This window comes from Rattus rattus, chromosome 10 (assembly GCF_011064425.1).
Source record: "Rattus rattus isolate New Zealand chromosome 10, Rrattus_CSIRO_v1, whole genome shotgun sequence".
Lineage (NCBI taxonomy): Eukaryota > Metazoa > Chordata > Mammalia > Rodentia > Muridae > Rattus > Rattus rattus.
The window spans coordinates 34,757,908-34,781,946 of NC_046163.1; the positions used below are offsets into that span (position 1 = coordinate 34,757,908).

The 24,039-nt window shown below is 39.5% G+C and overlaps 1 protein-coding gene across 1 annotated transcript in view; it reads right to left on the bottom strand.

The window, feature by feature from the left end:
• The window catches only part of Xpr1 (xenotropic and polytropic retrovirus receptor 1), a 140,956-nt gene that overhangs the window by 66,328 nt on the left and 50,589 nt on the right, over nucleotides 1-24,039 (bottom strand). Inside the window, exon 3 of the mRNA XM_032915299.1 lies at nucleotides 960-1,061. Within this exon, the coding sequence (XP_032771190.1) occupies nucleotides 960-1,061 (102 nt within the window). The remainder of the gene's footprint in view (nucleotides 1-959; nucleotides 1,062-24,039) is intronic.

The window sequence follows — 24,039 nt, forward strand, 5'->3', positions numbered from 1 at the left end:
CTGATGTTGAAAAACAATGGCACCTAAAAGAATGTTGGATCTAGCCTTTTAGGGTTTTGGCACCTCTCCATCCAATCTCCCACTGTGCCATAAAAAGAACAATCAGGCCCATCTGGAGGCTGCTGAGATCATCTGAGTAAGATGATTCCAAAAACTGTATACAAGATAGGAGGAAAAAACTCATCCTTTGAAAAAGAGTAGTCATCCCTGGACTAACCCACACAAGGGGGACAGGGGGTGTTGTTTTTGTTTGTTTGTTAATGAGTATGATAGTACTAAGTCTTTAAAAGGTATGTCCAAAGTCTTTGCCAAGAGTAGAAATTCATTATTGATCATTACGTCCAGTAGGTGATTCATAGCAGGAAGGGGTAAATTCCGCAAAGTACGAGGGAATACAGGATGAAATCTCTGAGAATCTAACTCACAGATTTGATACTGTACCCACAAAACTATCTAATTATCGTCTAGGCTCCACAAGATCTGTGATGCCTAAGGCAGTGTTCTAGGCAATCCACTATAAGGACATCACCTTACTAATCTCTACAGTACAGTAAACACAAACTTATAAACAAGCTGCACATACGAAAATACAAGTTAATACTTTTTTCTCAAACTCCAATAGCACTGTGCAGATGACACTCTGGGGACCAGTACTATAAAGAGATGCAGATAGTGTGTTAGCCAATGAAAGGACATAAAGTTAACCTAAGCAATAATCTGGAGGTAGCAATAAAAACTTATAAAAAGGTAAAATCAAGTCTATAACTCTGAAGGTCTTCTAACTGTAAGGGGACCTAGGTAACTTTATATAAAAGTGTAGGCACGAAAGTGCCAGACACGTCCTTAATCCATCCAAACAAACCCATCATTGCAGCAGAAGCTAGCATAAGGTAGCTTCGAACGACACTGAACAAGTCTGAGGGCACCACAGAATGTGTCTTCTCTGTGTGACTACTCACCTGAATAAAATGTGTTGATTTTGGCAAGTTCCTTTTCACAGGTTTGGAAAAACTTTTCTTCAAACTTGGCAAAATATCTCTTAACTGTATCCTCATCTGTAACTGAAAAGCAAGAAAAAACATTCAATTTTAGGACAGAAGGTCAACTGGACAAAGTAGGTCAAAGATAAGACTCGTTTTCTTAGTCTTCCAAACTCCAAGTAGATGTCTATACAAATAAGTACCTGGAGTGGGAAGAGGGCAATGCAGGCGCACTACTGCTATAATAAAGGTCACCACATCGAGAAATTAGAGAAATGCTCTAAGACTTCATAAGAGGGAGGCAGTTATCAAGAAGGTTCAAGGGCTGGCAGTTAAACTGAGTAGAATTCACTTAATCAAAAGGAAAATTAAATGTTTCAAAGAAGAAAAAAATACAGTGAAGACATGAAGAAAAGAAAGTGCAGAGTGTTTCCAGAAAAATTGGTTAGATTTATTTTATATTATGTCAGTATTCACTTGTTTTTATTTTAGCCGTACAGAGAAGGTGGTGTGGTCTGACGGTCCACAGTGTTGGTCAGAAGGATCCTAGTAACATAATGACTCAAACAAGTCACCTGTTCAGTGGGTGATGACAGCTGACACCTTCAGGTCAGAGGGTGATTCCTAGAAATACCACCTAGTCACTTTGTGTGTCCATATGGCTTGTCAGAGCATTCTGTCTTCTGGGATCATAAATATCTGTAGCATAAATCTAGGTATTTTTAAACATCAGGTGGGCCAATGTTCTATGACTTTCTGTAGGCTGGATCTACTTTGTGAGTTTCGTCCTAGACCAACAAACCATGTGGAAATGCAAAATGAAGAGCTTCAGGGGCATCCAAGACCATTTTTTTTTTCCATGTGAGATTTGACTAGACTTCCTGGATGCTAACCAAAATACAGAAACTTTCCATGTTTGGACCTAGAATAGTACCTTAACTTACGATCTATAGAAAAAGAATAGGCTCCTTTCCATCCCCAAGACCCTTAGAATGTTAGTGCAATCCCAGAAACATTTAAATATTCAACCTGGGTAAAAACTAATGAAATTGTATTTCCCTAGGAAACACAATGCATCTAACACATACACGCGCGCGCGCGCGCGCGCACACACACACACACACACACACACACACACACACACACACACACAGCACTAGAAATACTTTAAAGAGAGATAAAAGGGCCTGACAGTTTTAAAGGATTGCCAGTCATATCTGATCAGTGAGATGCCTCAGTGGGCAGAGGTGCTGGCCACCAAGACTGATAGTTCCTGTGGTACCAAGTAGAGAGAGAACAGACTCTTCCAAGCTCTCTACATGGTGGCAAGTGCCCCCCCCAATAATAAATACAATAAAAGAACTTTTTTTTTTTTTTTATTAACTTGAGTATTTCTTATATACATTTCGAGTGTTATTCCCTTTCCCGGTTTCCGGGCAAACATCCCCCTCCCCCCCCACAGTCTAGTTCACTGGGGGTTCAGTCTTAGCAGGACCCAGGGCTTCCCCTTCCACTGGTGCTATAAAAGAACTTTTTAAAAGGTTACTGAATCCATTCATTTAACTTAAGTCTAAGCATATACTCTGGAATGTTGTATTGATTCTTCAGAAATACACGGCTACTTTATGTTCTCATGTAAACGTAGCAATTAAGGTATAACAAAGGCTAGCTGCTCAAGGCCACTGAGAATCATCTTCTTCTCAAAGCATAAAGCCCACCCCAGCTTTTTAAGGAAGCTGACCCTGAGTTAAGGAAATTCCATGGTGACAGATGCTATGCTTGGAATAGCATTTTGCTCCAGCTAATTGAAAATAAGAGCAATAAATTATTTTCCTATATTTTTCATTTTAATTTTACTACCTATTGTTAAAGAAATCACCAGAGCAGAGAGGGGCTCGGTTATACTTTCTGCACTTTTCTACTAACATTACAATGAATGAACGTAGCAAAGTCCAGCAAGGAAACTTAAATCTAGCTTCTATTCTTAACAATAATCTTAAACACATTAAAGTTTATATAGAAGTTACATATTCAGGAACATCAACTGTGTAACATATTGCCAAGAACTTGGAAACAAAAACATCTGCCTATGCATTAATTGTGAACATTCTGCTTGTTTACTTCAATGGCTATTCTAAAGTACAGCAGTTTGTTACCTCTACTCACATACAACTTAAAGGCCACAAATCGGAACAGAATACAGTAAGACTTCAGCAACCCAGGGAAGTCAGAGCTGAGAGCCAAGAAGAGACACCGGAAGTAACAATAACCAGGTCAGCTGTGCAGAAGAACTCAATGAACACTGCTGCCGCTGTCCTCTTGGATTCCAAAGACTTGCTACATACAGGAAGTGGAGGCAAACCACTGGTCGAAGGTTAGGAAATGACAGAACATAGACCCAAACAGACTTGCACATAAAAGAATAGATTATACTACACAAAATACGGAAATCATAAATAAATGATTAACATGTCTACAAAATGAAGTATCTCATTTTAAAAATGCCATAAGTGCAGTCAAAAAAGAAGCAGGAGAGGGAATTTTATATGTGCAGCATTTGATAAAAGATTTATATTCAAAATTTACACTCAGAGTGGGGAAATGGTTTGGCAAGTAAGAACACTTGAGTTCAGATCCCCAACACCCATGCAAGATTTATTTTAAAAAATGTTTATAAGTCAATGGTAAAATGATTTTTAATTTCTTAATAAAATCTGCCAATTAAAGCACTTCATAGAAAAATGACAAGCAGCCACCCCCCCCGAAAAAAATTGAAGAGATTCAACATCAAAATTCCAAATAAATTCAAGATCTAAAAAAATATAAAATGAAATCTCACCGTCAGATTGGGAGTGATTTTAAAATAGTAATATCGCTTTGGCAATGATAAGGGTAAATCAACACTCTCGCACCCTGTTGATAGCTATGTGAATCTGTAGTCTCTATAAGAAGATAGTTTGGCAGTAGTTATCAAAATGTTCAGTATGCTCAATTCTACTCATAGAAAAAACACTCTAAAGGAATCTGCACAAAGAATGTTATCTGTACAGCTATCACTCATCATTTTTTAATAATGAACAAGAAGAGATATGGGTCCAGTTAGTTATACGCCTCTAAGGGGGTCAGTTATGTCAGATAAGGCTGAGTATCTCCTTCCCAGCCACCAACCATCAGAAACTCATTAACAAGGACTATGAACACAAGTTTGTACTCTCTCCCGAATGGCCACAGGAGTAACTGCTGATGCTCTGGCTGAAGCCTGGATGGGTTGTGTGGTCCAAATCAATGGTGGGAATGACAAACACAGTTTTCCCATGAATCAGGGTGTCCTGACCAATAGCAGAATGTGCCTGCTGCTGAGTTGGGCATTTTTGTAATAGACCAAGGAGAACTGGAAAGAGGAAGCAGAAATCTGTGGATGTCAACTGAGTGTTCTTAATTTTATTATTGCTAAAAAGAGGGGCTGAGGTGGGGAGAAGGCTCTCCTAGGACTGAGAGATATCACTATGCCTTGGTAGATAAAGCCCCCAAAGAGCCTGCATAATCTGAAGCTTTTCCATTCTTTCTAAAGCTGTCCTCCAATATTGTCTGACAGGCCTTAAACAAAAAAGGTAAGAGGCCCAGGACCAAAGCACCTACGTATGGTTCATCATCTTCTTACTCCACTTATCCAGCAATCAGGTGCTCTCCAAGAGAAGTACGCACTCTTAACCTGGCAGCTATCTCCTCAGCCCTAGGACTAGAAGAAACCTTAACTCCTAAAGAAATAGAAGCAGTTATTAAAAGTCTCCCAACCAAAAAAAGCCCAGGACCAGATGAGTTTAGTGCAGAATTCTATCAGACCTTCATAGAAGACCTCACATCAATACTGTCCGAACTATTCCACAAAATATAAACAGAAGGAGCACTACCCAATTCCTTCTATGAAGCCACAATCACTCTTATACCTAAACCACACAAAGACCCAACAAAGAAAGAGAACTTCAAACCAATTTCCCTTACGAATATCGACTCAAAAATACTCAATAAAATCCTCACAAACCGAATCCAAGAACACATCAAAACGATCATCCATCATGATCAAGTAGGCTTCATCCCAAGAATGCAGGAATGGTTCAATATACAGAAATCTATCAACATAATCCACTATGTAAAACTCAAAGAAAAAAAGACCACATGATCATCTCATTAAGTGCTGAGAAAGCATTTGACAAAAATTCAAAACACCTTCATTTAAAAGTATTAGAAAGATCAGGAAGTCAAGGCCCATACCTAAACATGGTAAAAGCAATATACAGCAAACCAGTAGCCAACATCAAACTAAATGGAGAGAAACTTGAAGCAATCCCACTAAAATCAGAGACTAGAGAAGGCTGCCCACTCTCTCCCTACCTATTCAATATAGTACTTGAAGTCCTAGCCAGAGCATTCAGATAACAAAAGGTGGTCGCAGGGATACAAACTGGAAAGGAAGAAGTCAAAATATCACTATTTGCAGATGATATGTTAGTATATTTAAGTGACCCCAAAAATTCCACCAATGAACTCCTAAACCTGATAAACAACTTCAGCAATGTGGTTGGATATAAAATTAACTCAAACAAATCAGTAGCCTTCCTCTACTCAAAGGATAAACAGGCCGAGAAAAAAAATTAGGGAAATGATACCCTTCACAATAGTCACAAATAACATAAAATACCTTGGTGTGGCTCTAACCAAGCAAGTGAAAGATCTGTATGGTAAGAACTTCAAGTCTCTGAAGAAAGAAATTGAAGATCTCAGAAGATGGAAAGACTTCCCATGCTCATAGATTGCCAGGATTAATAAAGTAAAAAAGGAAGTTGGGGATTTAGCTCAGCGGTAGAGCGCTTGCCTAGTGAGCGCAAGGCCCTGGGTTCGGTCCCCAGCTCCGGGGGGGAAAAAAAAAAAAAACCAAACACAACAAAACCCCTAAATAAATACACAAGATATCTAATTTAAAAAAAAAAATAAAGTAAAAAAGGCCAAAGCAATCTACAGATTCAATGTAATCCCCATCAAAATTCCAACTCAATTCTTCATAGAGTTAGAAAAAGCAATTTGCAAATTCATTTGGAATAACAAAAAAACCCAGGATAGCGAAAACTATACTCAACAATAAAAGAACTTCTGGGGGAATCATCATCCCTGATCTCAAGCAGTATTACAGAGCAATAGTGATAAAACCTGTATGGTAATGGTACAGAGACAGACAGGTAGATCAATGGAATAGAATTGAAGACCCAGAGATGAACCCACACACCTATGGTTGCTTGATCCTTGAAAAAGGAGCTAAAACCATCCACTGGAAAGAAAGATAATAATTTTCAACAAATGGTGCTGGTTCAACTGGAGGTCAGCATGTAGAAGAATGCAAATTGATCCATTTTTATAGCCCTGTACGAAGCTTAAGTCTAAGTGGATCACGGACCTCCACATAAGACCAGATGCACTGAAACTAATAGAAGAAAAAGTGGGGAAGAGCCTTAAACACATGGGCACTGGAGAAAGTTTCCTGAACAAAACACCAATGGCTTATGCTCCAAGATTAAGAATTGACAAATGGGACCTCATAAAACTGCAAAGCTTCTGAAAGGCAAAGGACACTGTCATTAGGACAAACCGGCAACCAACAGATTGGGAAAAGATCTTTACCAATCCCACATCTGATACAGGGCTAATATCCAATATATACAAAGAACTCAAGAACTTAGACTCCAGAGAGCCAAATAACCCTATTAAAAAATGGAGGAGTACCTAATGACTGAGAAGCACCTAAAGAAATGTTCAACATCCTTAGTCATAAGGGAAATGCAAATCAAAACAACCCTGAGATTCTACCTCATACCAGTCAGAATGGCTAAGATAAAAAACTGAGGTGACAACAGATATTGGCGAGGATGTGGAGAAAGAGGAACACTCCTCCATTGTTGGTGGGATTGCAAGCTGGTACAATCACTCTGGAAATCAATCTGGATGTTTCTCAGAAAATTGGACATTGCACTACCTTAGGACCCAGCTATACCACTCCTGGGAATATACCCAAAGGATCCTCCAACATACCACAAAGACACATGCTCCACTATGTTCATAGGAGCCTTATTTTTTTTTTTTATTTTGCAAACATTCTTTTTTTTCCCTCCATCTTTATTAAATTGGGTATTTCTTATTTACATCTCAATTGTTATTCCCTTTCCCAGCCTCCAGGCCAACATCCCCCTAACCCCTGTCCCTCCCCTTTTATATGAGTGTTCCCCTCCCCATCCTCCCATTACTGCCCTCCCCCCAACAATCACATTCACTGGGGGGTTCAGTCTTGGCAGGACCAAGGGCTTCTTCTTCCACTGGTACCCATACTAGGCTATTCATTGCTACCTATGCAGTTGGAGCCCAGGATCAGCCCATGTATTGTCTTTGGGTAGTGGCCCAGTCCCTGGAAGCTCTGGTTGGTTGACATTGTTGTTCATATGGGGTCTCAAGCCCCTTCAAGCTCTTTCAGTCCTTTCTCTCAATCCTTCAACGGGGGTCCTATTCTCAGTTCAGTGGTTTGCTCCTGGCATTTGCCTAGGTATTTGCTGTATTCTGGCTTATCTCTCAGGAGAGATCTACATCCGGTTCCTGTCGGCCTGCACTTCTTTGCTTCATCCATCCGGCCTGCACTTCTTTGCTTCATCCATCTTATCTAGTTTGGTGGCTGTATATGTATGGGCCACATGTGGGGCAGGCTCTGAATGGGTGTTCCTTCAGCCTCTGTTCTAAACTTTGCCTCCCTATTCCCTCCCAAGGGTATTCTTGTTCCCCTTTTAAAGAAGGAACGAAGCATTCACATTTTGGTCATCCTTCTTGAGTTTCATGTAGTAGCCTTATTTATAATAGCCAGAAACTGGAAAAAACCCAGATGCCCTTCAACAGAGGAATGGATACAGAAAATGTGGTACATCTACACAATGAATTACTACTCCGCTATCAAAAACAATGACTTCGTAAAGTTTATAGGCAAATGGATGAAACTAGAAAATATCATCGTAAGTGAGGTAACCCAATTACAAAAAAAGTAAACATGGTATGCACTCACTGATAAGTGGATATTAGCCCAAAAGCTCAGATTATCCAAGATATACAATCCACAAACCACACTGAAGCTCAAGAAGAAGGACAATCAAAGTGCAGACACTTCAGGCCTTCTTAAAAGGAGGAACAAAAATATTCATAGGAGGGGATATGGAGACAAGTTTGGAGCAGAGACTGAAGGAATGGCCATTCAGAGCCTGCCCAATCTGGGGATCCAGCCCATATATATACAGCCACCAAACCCAGACAGTATTGATGAAGTCAAGAAGTGTATGCTGATAGGAACCTGATATAGCTGTCTCCTGAGAGGCTCAGCCAGAGTGTGTCAAATACAGGGGCGAATGCTAGCAACAAACCGTTGAACTGAGAATGGGGTTCCTGTTGGAGGAATTAGAGAAAGGACTAAAGGAGCTGAAGGGGCTTGCAATCCCATAAGAACAACAATGCCAACTAACCAGAGCTCCCAGGGACTAAAGCATAATCCAAAGGGTAAACATGGACAAACTCATGGCTCCAGCTGCTTATGTAGCAGAGGATGGTCTTGTTGGGCACCAATGGGAGGAGAGGCCCTTGGTTCTGCCAAGGCTGGACCCCCCCAGTGTAGGGGAATGTCAGGGTGGGGAGGCGGGAAGGGAAGTGGCTGGGGAGGGAGAGGGGATGGGGGCTTATGGATGGGAAATGGAGAAAGGGAATAACATTTGAAGTGTAAATAAAAAATATCCAATTAAAAAAGGAGGAGGAGGCAGCACTGGAGAACTCTCTCCTTCCCCCAACACACAGTGGAAAGGCAATGCTAAGGATTGTTTCTTGAAGCCAAGAAGCTTCACCAGAATCCAACCCTTGTGGTATTTTGATCTTCATCTTTGATCCTTTAGAATGATGAGATAATAAATGTCTTTTTCTTATACCATCTAGCCTGTGACCTTCTGTAATAGCAGCCTGAGCAGACTTAATAAAATGAGTCAAATGTGTCCTAAGCTTGATAATTAATCATGCCCTCCCCCCAACACAAACACATAAGCCCTAAGCTTAATTCAAAGAGAGCTAGCATGAAAAAAGTACAAATCTTGGTAAGACATAACAATATATCTTTTGCTGATTAGCATTAACAAAACAGGAAAAAGTGAAGTGTGCAAAAAAAATTGAGAACTGATAAAAATTCAGAGAGCATTCCTCTGTGTTAAGCAGTCAATTATGCTGATATAGAGAACCTGATTTCTACATTTCTACAATTGTCTTATACCTACTTCACAATGGTGGGTGACAAACAATGTTTCACCCAGCCAGCCATGCTCTCTAAGAATTTCAATCAAGGCAAACAACTACCGCTGCTCAGAAATCAAGTGCTTTGCAACCACTCTAAGGAATACTTTAATTTTATACCAAAGAGATATCATTTACTCTTTTAATGCAGTACCTGGGTTAGCTAGATCAACACCAAACCTCTCAACCACAACTCACAGCTTCTGTGAATTCCATTTCCTTTCTGGTGTTTCATGATATTCTTATACAAAGAACAGTCCTAATTTCCAGATTTGTGAGATACCTAGGCTAAGGACTTTGCCTCCATCATTTAAGTCTGTTGTCACACATATTACCAGCATGTGCTCCATATATTATTTCTGAAATGTAGATGTTGAAATTATATTAATATTATGACAATTTATTTTGCTTTTTACCACAGTGCCTAGGAGACAGAAAAAGGATCTCTGAAGCAAGCTGGAACTGGCGAATACAACTTAGGGAGTTGGTTCTTTCCTTGTATCATAGGGGTTTCAAGAACCCAAGTCAGGCTCACTGGTTGGAAGTGATCATCTTTATCTGCAGAGCCTTCTCGGCGCTCACCTCCTGCACTTGCTTGCTCTCTCTCTCTCTCTCTCTCTCTCTCTCTCTCTCTCTCTCTCTCTCTCTCTCTCTGTGTCTGTCTGTCTGTCTTTCTCTCTGTGTGTGTGTCTGTCTGTCTGCCTCTCTCTCTCTCTCTCTCTCTCTCTCTCTCTCTGTGTGTGTGTGTGTGTGTGTGTGTGTGTACTAAAGGTATTATTCTCAGTAGTGGAAGATCTGCTTTCTAGAGAACTTTTTGGTTGTCACAATTGACTTAACAGGTTTCTATATTCTAATTTCTATATTCTAATGGGTAGAAGCCAAGAATACTGCCAAAATATCCTTCAGTGTCTAAGACAGCAATCTTTCCCTGCCCTTGCAAACAATGGCTCCAAATGTGTGAGGCTGAAAAACTGTTTTACAGCAAGAAAGCTTTACTAAACTAGTGAAGGGTACTTGGGCTATTGCTGTCCAGGGTTACACTAACAATGCAGTCCTGAGGAAGTCTCCAAGGTCAGTACTCTAGAGAATACTCCTTCTGGAGGCATTAACTTTAATGTCACCATGACTACCTCTGCATTTTCATTGTAGTTTACATGTAATCTCTTAGTTTATTCTTATGAGAAAGCTTTAAAAATTTTATATGACGATCAAAAATAGGAAGAATACTTAGTGTTACTGGTTTCATGCTTTTAAGAAAACTAGTTGGAGTTTTTAAGAGTGTGAAATTTTAAACTAGAAATAACTAACTTGAAATTCTATTTTTTCCCAGGAACTACACTACATCCACAGATGGGAGGATAAATTATAAAAAGCATATTGCAAATAAGATTCCAAAGATAAAAATGTTACTCTAAAATCACTGGTGTAGTAGAAATGGGAATAGACTGGGAGTTATTCATTCAACAATACTAGGTCCCTCCTACACACCAAGCAATGTGGTGGGTGTGATGAGCAAACTGTATTAATTCTGCTCTCAGAGAGTACAGCCTACTTAGGGGAAAGATGCCAAGTGATGTTAATATTGATTTTTGAAGAAAAGAAAAAAGAGAAAAACAAACTAAAAGAGCTCCAGGAGTGAGACTACATCAAGTCTAAAAGGACTGGAGAGAGACATGGGGGTCTCTAAAGAAGTGTCCTCAGAGACGAAATCTGCAGTATATTTAGTCAGTCACTGGAGCAGCAAAGGGTAAGAGATGATGAAATGAATCTGAGAGATGAGTTTGTGAGGAGACCAGGGAACCACAATGCTTGTGGAAGCTAGGAGGCAAGCGGGGCCTGACCAGGCAGGACTTCAAGAAGACTAGCTTTCTTTTTGAGAAAAATGATTACCACAGAGGGGTAATTATGAGCAGATACGTTTTCTAAATGAGCACTAGGGAAGACCAATCAGGCACAGCACAGAAAATATCATGAGGAGTGGAGCAGTTCACAAGCCGCTCTCCAGGGCTGGGCTGGGGTGCAGGTAACCGGCCTGTTGTCAACGAACCGTTTATCTGTTTCTTTTCTCAATGTAACCACACAGAATAAATCCTCTCTTTGCTGCAAATTAAGAGCTGTTTTACAGGTAAAATCAATATTTTTCACAACAGTCTTTGTTGCCCATTGCCTAAGCATTTAATAATTCTCTATATTCTCTCTTTAAAAGGGTAGAATTTGAATAGGTAATCTCAAAAATTCTTATTTTCAACTTTTTTATTCCATAATTTAAATTGCTAATTTGTGCAATCCGATCTGAATTCTGCCTGGCTTCTGTGGCTCTAAACAGGAATCTCTGAGCTGAGTCTGTCTTTGAGGTTTTATCACATAAAGTTTTAACCAAATGTGGTTTTAAATATTCTTGGCAGAACACAGACCAAAAAGTCTTTGAAATCATACTAGTGATATGTAACAAATGAAATTACTCTCATCTGTAGTAGCTTTAATACAATGTAAAGTATTAATTATGTTAATAAATGTGCCTAATGTCTGCTAAATGAACAAGTATCCCATGTGAAAATATTGACAAATATATCCCAAACGGCGTCACTTGACAGTAAAATGAGCTGGTGAGCCAAGTGACGTTCACAAGTTTTTTACTCTTGTAACCCCTAAAAGATTTCTGAATATATTTTCCACATTTCTAAGCGAAGACAAAGGATTTTTAACACATTTAAGTAGTTAGCAACAATGTAATTTCTGTTGGATTGTGATTAAAATAACACTGTGAGAAAAGATATAATGGACTTTAAATGCCACAGTAATTTCACCACTATTACCAAAATTCACTGTTACTTTCAAGTACATAAATAAAAGGACTAGGGACACAGATCCGCAGCAGAGTACTTGCCATGCAAGCCTAAGGCCTTGTGTCAACAGTCAGTACTGCATAAACACCCATAGCACTTGCCAGACACATGAAAACAATCCTTTAGAACTAAAATCCATATATATTGTCTTCTTGAACTTATATTTCCACTCTATTTAGATTACAAATTTTATGTTAATATATTTTTACATTTAGTCATTTACTGAACATACCATCATATTTCCTGGGTATTAAATATTCATATGAATTAAAATTTAAATACCAAAACTTTTTTACTATGTTTTAAATATTAAAATTTCTTTTACACTGAGCTAACACAATTATTAGAATGTACTACATCAAAACAATATTAATATTTACAAATATTAAACATAAAATGGCATCGCTGAGGATTGGAAAATGAATCTTATATTGAAATGGATGGAGCTCCTTCTCCAAACTCATTCATAAATCCTTTGATAAGTGTTATATGGTTACTAGAGAGATAAATATTATATTTCTTGCAAGAATAATGGATATTATATTGCCAGCACATTATAAACAGTGTGGAAGATCATCTATTCCATTTTGGAAATCATATCCATGTGAGGAGAAGCTTTGTACACATGAATGATTAGTATACACAAGCAAATAATAACAGGCTTCCTCCTACCCACAAATGCTGGTTATGTGCCAGGCACGGCCCTGCTGACTAGGGACACAGTGATTGAGAAAACAAACTCAATCCCTGTACTTTAAGAGAAAACAGACACTAAGTAAGTAATCAGAAGAGCTTTTAGTAATGGAAGAAAAGCGCAGGACAGGAGAACACATGCCCAAAGGCGCTAACCCATAATGAAGAGTTCAGGCAAGTCTTGCAGAGGACATGACATTGCAGTTGAGGTATGAAGGAGAGACTGAAGGATGTGAGTAGGAAGAACTAAGAGGAATGAGACTAGGCTAGACTAATAATAAAGTCTGAAGCAATTTTAGAAAGTCATTATGACTAGTAGAAGGTAAAGACACTGAGCCTCATGGTACAGAATGCCTAAAAGTGCTGGGGCCTTGCCCACCAAAGATTCAATTGTTGAACTCCAAACCCCAATATATGATTCAGAAGTGGGGCCTTTGCAATTAATTGGGTTTGGGTAAGATCAAAAGGGTAGAACTCACATTAGAAAACAGGAAAAATAAAATTACTCTCTGCTGGCACAAACCAAGGACATGTCATGTGACGACATAACCAAGAAGAGAGACTTAGGAACCCAGCCACTTCTGGTACCCTGAGATCTTGGACTTCAGCATCCAAAACTGTGACAGATAAATGTATATTGTTTAAGTTAGTGAGTCTGTGATGCTGTGACAGATAAATGTATATTGTTTAAGTTAGTGAGTCTGTGATGCTGTGTTTCAGCTACCATCTCACTAAATGTGTAACTAAGAAAGAGCAAGGAGAATGTTCAGGAGCTGACAACATGGAGGAAACCCCTGCGAGTGTAACGAGCACTGACGCAAAGGACTGACAGCAAAGGTGCCTGAAGACACTGCTGGTGAAGTGACAGAGCCACCCAGACCAGACAGGGTTCAATGGGGTAAGGACCCACCTCACCGCAGACTATCGACACGCTTTCTCTGAAGGCGCTTCACCGACCACGCTGCTAGGGACAGAGTGGACATGTTCTTTCCTGCTTGCTGTTCGCACTCATTCATCCTCCATTCTATGTGCTGCCATATTAACCTTTCAGTGACCTTCATTTTACCTGGTCATTCAGCTTTTCAGTAAAAGAGCACACCTTACTGCCAAACCTGAATCCATGCAGAAGAATTGATATCTACCTCTGGGTTAAGTTTCTGTCACCAAGTGAATCTGTTTGTGTGTAGAGAAGTTCAAATTAAGAGCTTAATGTCCATGGTTAGACAACTTCTGCCAGAGACGCAGGACTATATAACCCCTGGCTCCCAGATTCTTTGTAGAAGACTGATGTGTGAGCATGTATTTATATCTGATAAGGCCTAAAACAGAACATAGTTGTTCCAACCAAGATTGCCCTTAATTTGAGAAGAGAAGGTACTTAATCCTACTTTTTGCTTCATTGATTGATCTTAAGTTAATAAAATACAAAATGGAAGGGCGTACTCAAGTACAAAGGGCTGAGATTCTTACCTTCACTGACTCTTCCATAAAATCAGATCTTTTGCTTAATGTTTAGAAAGCATCCAAGTTTTTAAAAAGTAGGTAATAAGATATAGAGCATTAATATGATTTCAAGTAAGCAAAAGAATATGAATTCTTTGGAAAAAGACAAAACCTATGCAAATGAGTATCCAAAAAAAATTAAACACACAAAATCAAAGACACCACCACAATGTACTCTTAACCAGAGAGTCCTAGACAGACTTTAAGGATTTTTTTTTTAATTAAAACATTGTATAGCCTGAAACTGTCTAAGTTTTCTTGAACTGTTTAAAAGCATTCATTTACCCCAGAAAGCACTGCTCCAGACTGCTGAAATCCTAAGAGGAGTAGTGCAATGCTTCGCTGGGCTATGGTGCCTGGGACAAGTGATCAGCAGCAGACCAGAGCGCTCAGCTCACTGCCACGGGGCAGCAAAGGGTGGCTTTCCTGAGCTCATGGATGAGAACACCTTTAATTCAGCACTTGAGAGTCAGAGTAGTTGATCTCCTTGAGTTCAAGGCCAGCCTGGTCTAAATAGCTGTGGGCCTGGTAGCATTTACACAGTGAGACTCTGATTAGAAACAACAACAAAACCTACTAAACATCTACTCAACAAATGACCAAGCATTCTCATGCCTGACTATCCAGGGAAATAAGATTAATTCATATAAAGACACGCATATAAATGTTTAAAGTAGCCTTATTCACAACCACTGAAAACTCAAAACAACCGAATGTCCTTCAGCGGGTAAGTGGATCAATGGGATACTGTGACGACTACACACGCTGAGTTACTGCTGTAAGCTCCCATTCAAACCTCAAAGGAGTTAAGCTGTACGAAAGGTGCAAGAATTGGAATTAGATATTGTACTCCTCTGCTCGACGTTATTCGTACAAAACTAGTGATGAACAACCTCGGTGGCTGATGGGATTGTGTGCAGATGTGTGCAACTACAAAGGGATAACTCAGAGCTGTCTCTGTTGTGCAAATAGGAGCACAACTTCTACATAGGTTAAAATCCATAAATTGTAAGAAACAAAAGCTCAATCTTACTGTTATGTTTACTTAAAAGTATAAAAGCTCGTCAAAAGTCAAGCAACTACAGTATTAGTGTATCTGACTATAATTTTAAGATGCTAATTCCTAACAAAAAAGGGGCAGAGAGGGGAATGAAACAAAAGGGCAAAGTAATTTAAGTCAAATACTTTGTTTTACAAAACACCTGGTTAGGTCTAGACAGTTCAAATTTTCCTCTGCCTTATCAGCTTGCAGTATTGAATAGCTCCAATGTTTACTGCTTATTGCCTTTGCATGTACAATACCTCATTATCTCCTCTTTGCTTACAGGAGGCCCAGATGTCTCGTGGTACTCCTAGGTTTTCTTCTCTGTTTCCACTGTGCTGCTGTCTGCCTCCTCTACATCACTTACAGAAGAGAGCATCACTAGAGGTGCTCCCAGCTTCAACCTTAAAGGGTTCCTTATTTCTCAACACTCAGACCCAAGCTAGCGTCCTGCAGAAAAGGACAGATGCTTTCCCACTGGAACTGTATGAGGTCTTTAGTGTGCCATGTTCCCAACTCCAGATCCTCACTTACACTTTTTTTTTTAATCATGAAAATCTTCCCGCTATTCCTAGCTAATTCATCCTTCAAATGTCAGTTAAAACACATATATCTTAAGGCAACACTCTCTGACTCTGATATATTATATGAAGTTCTCCTATTAAAACTCTGGTTCTGAACCAGTGCAGGAAGCAGAGGCAAGTGGATCTCTGAATTCAAGGCCAGCCTGATCAACAGGGAGTTCTAGGACAACCAGGGCTACATTTAAAAACAACAACAACAACAACAAAAACCTAGTCTGAAAGGTTACAAAGGAACAAAAATCCCTACATTCCTTCTTTACAGAAGGATGCATTTAAAAGCCACTGCTGAAACCAGAGAGATAATATGCTCAGTGAGTGAAGGTGCTTGACATGCAAGAGTTTCATCCCTGAAACTCACATAAAGACAGAAGGAGAAAACCAATCCCAGAGTGGTCCTCTACCCATGCACTCCCCTCAGCGTAATGCACACACAGTAACTTAAAGTCCGACCTTGAGAGTACGTGTGGTGTACAGTGCCTGGGAAACTAGCACAGCAGAGATGGGGGTAGAGGTTTACAAGTCTGAATCTTACCTGGTATCCACAGTGAGTTCTAAGTGGACCTGAAATGTAGTGAGACTCTTATCTCAAACAGGAAGAAAAAGTCACCATTAGGTTTTAGGCTCTACGAAGATAAAGCAAGTGTCTGCGCTGCCCATTTCTAAATCCTTGATGTCTCCTGTCGCATCAGCACTTGGACTGGAAGGCTATGTAATGGGCAGATGTGAAAATAACAGCATGTGATCACATCCATCCAGGAAATACTTAAGTTTTCATGTAAGGGATGGAATTAAAACTAAATGGTCTTTAGAGCCCTTTGCAGTATTTTTATTATAATAAAGATTTTAACATTTCAATGGGGGTACATAATAAAACAATTCTGAACAAAATCTATCATTTATTCCTATTTTCAGATCTGTTTTTCCTGGGCATGGTAGTACACAACTTTAATTCCATTTGGGAGGTGGAAATAGGTGGATCTCTGTGAGTTTGAGGCCAACCTGGTCTACAAATCAAGTTCCAGGACAACCAGGGCTACACAGAAAACAGTGTTGAAAAAAAAGTCTGTTTTTAAAACTGTTGTGGTTCCAAATTATTAAAAAGTCTTAATTATCATATTACAAATGTAGAAAATGAAGAATCCAAGTTAAGAGAATGCTTCAGTAATCAGATGCCATTGTTAGATCTAGCTATAAAAGATTAAATGTAGTGATCATCCATCCACAAACCAGTCATTCACTACATATTAAGGCTTTGTTCAGTGATGGGCCACATATACCATGGTCAACCCTTCTTCACATTATAATGAAGCTGAAAAACTATCACCCAGGGACAATGAAGCCAACATAATATCCAGGCACATCATATCATTTATGTTAGTGGTAGTGGTATGTAAACAGATTGCCTATATAACATGTGAAGGCATAGACCAGAATTGTGCACAATATATAGTCACTGATGGTAATATGTTACTAGTTTATGCATTTATTGCACTATACCTTTTACCATTATTTGAGTGCCTTCCTACTTGTAAAAGTTTACTATAAAACTTTCCTCGAGTGTTGTTTATATCTCTGTGAGCACACACTGAGTGCATGTGTGCTCATGCATCGTAGAATAATCTCAGGTGTTGGACCTTGCCTTTGTCTTCTCCCTGTTTTGAGACAGGATCTCCTGCTGTTCCACCCATTCTGTCTCTGCCTGCCATCTCACCTGCCACAGGAACACTGGATTATAGGAACACTGACTGCATCCAACTCCACATGAGCTCTGGAGATACAAGTTCATGTCCCACACTCAGTGCTTGACTCACTAAATCATCAGGGTTTTTCATTTTATCAAGAGACTACATTAAGTAACTAGCCTATGTCCTCCTTGCTTATGTAAGTACTCTTATAATAATCTGCACAATTCTATCACCTGATGATACATTTCTCACAAGTATTTCTGCTATTAAAAGACACATGCATGATGGCATGTGTGTGGTGGCACATGCCTTTGATTCCAGCACTGGGAGGCAGAGGCAGGTGAGACTCTATAAAATGGAGTAAGACTCTGAGACAGACAGACAGACACGGAGAAGAGACACACACACAGATAGAGACAGAGAGACAGAGATGGAGAGAGACAGAAGCAGAAAGAGATGGGGGCAGGAACTGTACTTTTAAGTTCTGTGTAGTGGTACTATTTAATAAAGGTACTTAAAACATACTTGACGGGGCAGGAAAGATGGTCCAGTGTTAAAAGTACTTGTCTTGCAGAGGACCTTGGTTAAACTCCCAAATCCACCTGTCAGATCACAACCATCTAGTTCTAGGGTATCTGATGCCCTCTTCAGAACTCCTCATGCACCAAGTATTTCTCAGAAATATATGCAAATGATGCATATATGTAAATGCAGGTAAAACACTCACACATAAAAATAAATTTAAAAAATTAAAATAAGGTCTCACTATGTAGTTTTGGCTAGCCTGGACTTCTCTATGTGGTATGGGCTTCTCTAATGATATGGGCTGGCCCGATACCATTCCAAAATAATAAATAAATCCTTTAAAAAGTATACTTGAAATAAAATTCTAAGCAATGCTTAATTAAAGACTCAAAAGGATTTTACTCCTACTTATATTTCACTGACTTATTAAACTCAAAACTATTCTAGTTTAAAAAAAAAATAGTAATAGGATCAAGCCCAGTCTTGTCTTCCCAACAGAATTAACAGATGTGCCTGGTTTTGTTTGGAATACATGCTACTTGATGGAATTGTTTAGCTAATATTTTCTTTCTTATGAAATCTGGTGTTAATTGGAAATCAATTTTTCTTAAGTCTAAACAAGTTAAATGTCTAGAGAGAACCATAATGTAATACTCAAATCTGTTTAAAACCATTTTGAAACACTATTTAATGAGTTTTCAATAGACTTGAACTATTAAATACAGAACAGACACCGTCTGTCTGACAATATGTACTTCTGACTGAAGTGTGTATCTGCACTCTAACAGACATTACTGAGAGGAGCCACAACATTCCCTGAGTAGTCAAGGTAAGTGGCTCATTCAGTTTGAATCAGGGTCACTTTATGGTCACAGAATAACATCTTTATTGCTAAGATAATGGACCCTAGGCTGCATGCATTTCACAGTTTTGACCACTCACAGCTCTTGACCACATTCCTGCATGTTCATTTCCAAAACACCAAAACTCACTGTAGGTGCTTCCCAGGGAAGCCTACCAACTAATATGACTGCAGAACCCTAATCTCTAGTCTAGCACTTACTGAGCCAGACCAGTCAATTATACTGATCCCTGGCCACTGTATTTCATCTGCACTTCAAGCTCAAAGAAAGAAAAAGGTAAATTTCTAATTAATATAACCAAACAGTGTTGAGGCATTTGTATTACACTAGATCCCACCCATTCATCATAATTTTCTGAGTTCTCTGGGTTGTTCTACATGCAAGTCCATGTTTTTAATGTGTGTCTTCTATTTTCCTGTAAGTTTGTATTATAGTAAACTAACAGCAAAAGTAAGTATGGTTATGAAATGAAGCATCCAGTCAGCACCCTAGGTTTCTAGTCTCGGGCTATCTTTTGGGATCCTTACCCAGAATCACCCAAAGACTTTATGCACTTTCTTTCGCCATCAAGTTCGCCCTTACTGTGACAAACGACTGAGAGAAACCACTGAAAGGGCTTCCAGAATTCGCCCACAGTCACTGGTTCTTTTGAATGTGGGGCTACCAGGAGGCAGTTCACATTAGCAGAAAGATGTTGTATTTACTGTATCTAACATCTGGTTCCACTTCAAGTCCTTGAGAAAGATAAATAAAGTAGGTAAATAAAATCAGGGTTGGTTTGTTTCTTTAGCTCTTCTTTGATCTCCTTCCAAGGTCGCTGTAGCCTTTCTCCTCATGTTACATTTGGTTTTCTTTTCTTTCAGTGTCTGTCTCGGGAAATCTCTGTCACCATACTTTAATGCTTTAGATGACCAAGTTCATCATTCTTATTTCTCTTTGGTGTAATTGTTGGGAACAAATCTGAAACTGCTAACTTGGTAGACTAAGAACAGATGCAGGTAGTCTCAGAGAGAACCCATAGTCCTCTCCATCTTTATAGAAATAAAGGTAAAATAAGAATTATATGATGATCTGAAAGGAAGGAAGGGAAGCAGGCAGGCAGGCAGGCAGGCGGGTGGGTAGGCAGCCAGGGTGACTGAAGAGATAGAAAGAGAACACTTACTGCTCTTGCAGAGGACCTGAGTTTAGTTCACAGTACCCACTTTGAGTGTCTCACAACTACCTGTACCTCTAGCTCCAGGGAATCTGACACCCTCTTCTGGCCTCCTCAGGCACTTGTGTCCACACATATACATACTTCCAATACACCATACCTATGATGTAAAAAATAAATCTTTTTTTTTTAAAAAAAGGACTGATGAGAACTAATGATCACAGAGAATATGCACAAAGAGACTGTCAATCATGTAATGCAAGACTGTGAAAGAGTCACCGACCGTAAGAAGTTTAACAAGAAGGGAGGCCTAAGTGAGGATGCTTCAATCCCACTTAGAAAGGAGAATAAAATAATCATGGGAGGCAGAGGGAGAGACAGACTTGGGTGGAAGAAGGAGGGAAAAGAGAGGCAGGATCAGGTATGGGGGAGGGGACAGGAGAGAAGCCCAGAATGCCAGGAGAATGAATGAATGAAAATATGCAGCTTCTGGGGTTGGGGAGTTGGGGGAGGAGGGAAACTCTAGAAAGTCCCAAAGACCTGGGAATGTGAGAGACCTTTGCCAAAATGCCTAACAGTGGATTGATGGAACCTAAAGAGATGACCTCCAGTAGACAGACAGGCCCCAGTGGAGGGATGGAATCACCAATCCACCTTTACGATTTCTGACTCAGAACTGTTTCTGTCTAAAAGAAATGCAGAGACAAAAATGGAGCAGAGACTGAGGGAAAGGATGTGCAGTGACTGGCCAAACTTGGGTTCTATCCCATGTGCAGGCACCAGTCCCTAACATTATTCTATATTGTGTTTACAGACAGGAGACTGGTAAGGCTGTCCTCAGAGGCCCTACCAGCAGCTGACTGAGACAGAGCCAACAACTAGACTGAAGTGAAAGAATTAGGGAAAGGATTGAAGGAGCTGAAGGGGATGGCAACCCCATAGGAAGACCAGCAGTGTCAACTAACCCAGACCCCTGGGAGCTCCTAGAAACTAAGCCACCAACCAAAGAGCAAACACAGGCTGGTCCGAAGCCCTTCCACCTCCCCAGCACTTAAGTATCAAAGGACTGATTGCCTTGTCTGGCCTCAGTGGGAGAGGATATACCTAATACTGTAGAGACTTGATACTCCAGGGAAGTGGATTGTTGGGAGGGGGCACTATCTCAGAAGCAAAAGGGGGAGAATGGGCAAAGAACTCTGGGGGGGGGACCAAGAATGAGGGCAACATTTTGAATGTAAATAAATAAAGTAATTAATTTTTAAAAAGACTACAAAAAGGCCAATGTCTCAAGACACAAGCTGTTTCTTCGAATAATGTGTTACAAAAAAGAAAGATATGGAAAATTTAGAATTTTAGATGGCTCTTGACTATACATGGAGAGAGATGAAGACATAGAAAAGAAGACCCACTTTACATTATGGTACCTAATCTCCTCACTGGATGGAAATAGACTCAAAGCTTTCAAAAAATAATAAAAGAAAAGGAAGAAAAGAAAGTTTCAGAAACAGACTCTTACTAGGGAAGATAGAGAGATTAGAAGAGTTTTGTTTGGTCTATTTCATGTCCTTTACAGCAACGTGGTCCTAGTGTAGTAACTGGAGGATCAATTCTAAAGCTGCCTAATTAATATATCAACAGTTTTAAATATAAAAAAAGTGGTACAAAGGTTAAATGTTTTATGTTTCAAAGTTCTAGTTATATATTAACTAGCACAGTATCAGTTTTAGTACAATACAGTTTATTTAGGATTTTGATGACTACAGACACCTGAGAATGAGAGACATTGAAGGCTTCTATGACAACCTCATCCCTCCCATCCACCATAAGAAGAATTAGAAGAGAAGGAGGAGGAAGAGGAAGAGGAAGGAGAAGAAGAAACAAACAGTTTAGACATAAAGAGAGGAAGCTGTTGAGTCTTTAAAAACTGTGATAAAGAGGGTTGAAGAGATGGCTCAGAGGTAGAGAGCGCTGGTTGCTCTTCCAGAGGTCCTGAGTTTAATTCCCAGCAACCACATGGTGGCTCACAACCATCTGTAATGGGATCTGATTCCCTCTTCTGGTACATGTAGGCAGAACACAGTACATCTAAGAAATAAAGGAATCTTTAAAGGAATAAATTGTGATAAAGATGATGAAGTGTAGCTCTTCACGGGGCTTCTGGCAGGGTGGGGAGTGGGGAAAGGACTCAGTTATCCCTAAGAGGCTGGACACTGGAAGTTGACCATGTTGCAGTGAGCAACACAAATTGGACTTAGTGTATTTTGGGAGGGCTGAGGAGTGCAAGGGCGGACCTAGGGGAATGGGAAACAAGTGAGATTGGGGCACACCATATGAAATTCCACCAAAATTAATAAAAATATGTTGGAGAAAAAAGAATTTTACCAAGCAAGAGTCTCAATAATGCATGATAAATATTTCTACAAGTTAGTTCCTTTAAAATATTTCTATCATATGAAACCAAAAGTATGAGAGGAAAGAGAATGTTTGGAACTGATATTTTCTTTGCAATGACACAAAAATAGTCTTTAAAAACCTTATGACATGGGGGAACACCCTCATAGAAGAAGAGGGATGGGGAGGGGACAGGGTTTATGGACAGGAAACTGGGAAAGGGGATAACATTTGAAATATAAATAAATTAAAAAATATCCAATTAAAAAAAAAAAGTCATGACAAGGCCAGGCATGGTGGTCACATCTCTAATACCAGCACATGCTGCAGACCTCTGAGATGTAGGCGGTACAGTGAGACTCCATCTCAATACAAAACAAAAATAAAAACAAAATATAATCCAAAAAAGAGAGGAACCCCCCCTCCCCAAATGATACCCTTGGTCTATCCACACAGTTGTTCTTGTCTTTTAATTACAAAAGGTGACGATAAAATAAAATGTTCTGACACTGGATGGTCTCGGGACATTTGATAATTCTACTGATCTATGTAAACACAACACCTGTCCAAAGCACATTAGTCTATAAATAATCCCAGTTCTTCCAGTCCCCAATGGAAACATTTCAGGAGGAAATGTATCAAGTTGAAAAACAGTCTGGACCCTATTTTGGGACCAGTATTCTGATGGTTAAGCATTTAGCTTTCTTACCTAGGAAACAATGCATTTACAAGTTAAAAACAAACCTGATATAATTACATCTGTGTTAAGCCTACATCTGTACCAGGCCATTTTACCACATACTAATCAGCAATGCACAGTTTCATTCATCTCCTTCTATAGTTTCAGTTCACCCTTTCTAAAAATCAAGACACTAAGTAAAATAATAGACACACGTTTCTAGTTTAACTCTCTTGGTAAACACTAACACGATGTTTTTAAGTACACATTTTACATATTAGGACAATGATGTCAAACTAAGACTCACACACCAGGGGCAAAAACAACGATCCTAATGCTTGCTCAAGACAAGACAAGAATATCTCTTCCCTCATCTCCCTCAGGATTTATTCTGACACCATCCCAAATGACATTCTAAACTGACCAAGATCAACTAACAGAGTCTACCTTCAGTTTGTCAAACCCAGCAGCTCCAGTAGTCAACAAATAATACCAAGAAAGAAAAAAATGAAATGATAAATTTATCTACAACACCAAGATCTGACAATCTGTTTTCTCAAACATGGGAGCACAATTGGGGTCTCCTCTCAATCTAAATGGCATCTAATACGTTATCATTTCTCCCTCTGGTCATTCTGTTTATTTTGTTTTTTAGGTTTTTCAAGACAGGGTTTCTTTGTGTGGCCTTGGCTGTCATAAAACTAGCTCTGTAGACCAGGCTGGCCTTAAACTCAAAGATCTGC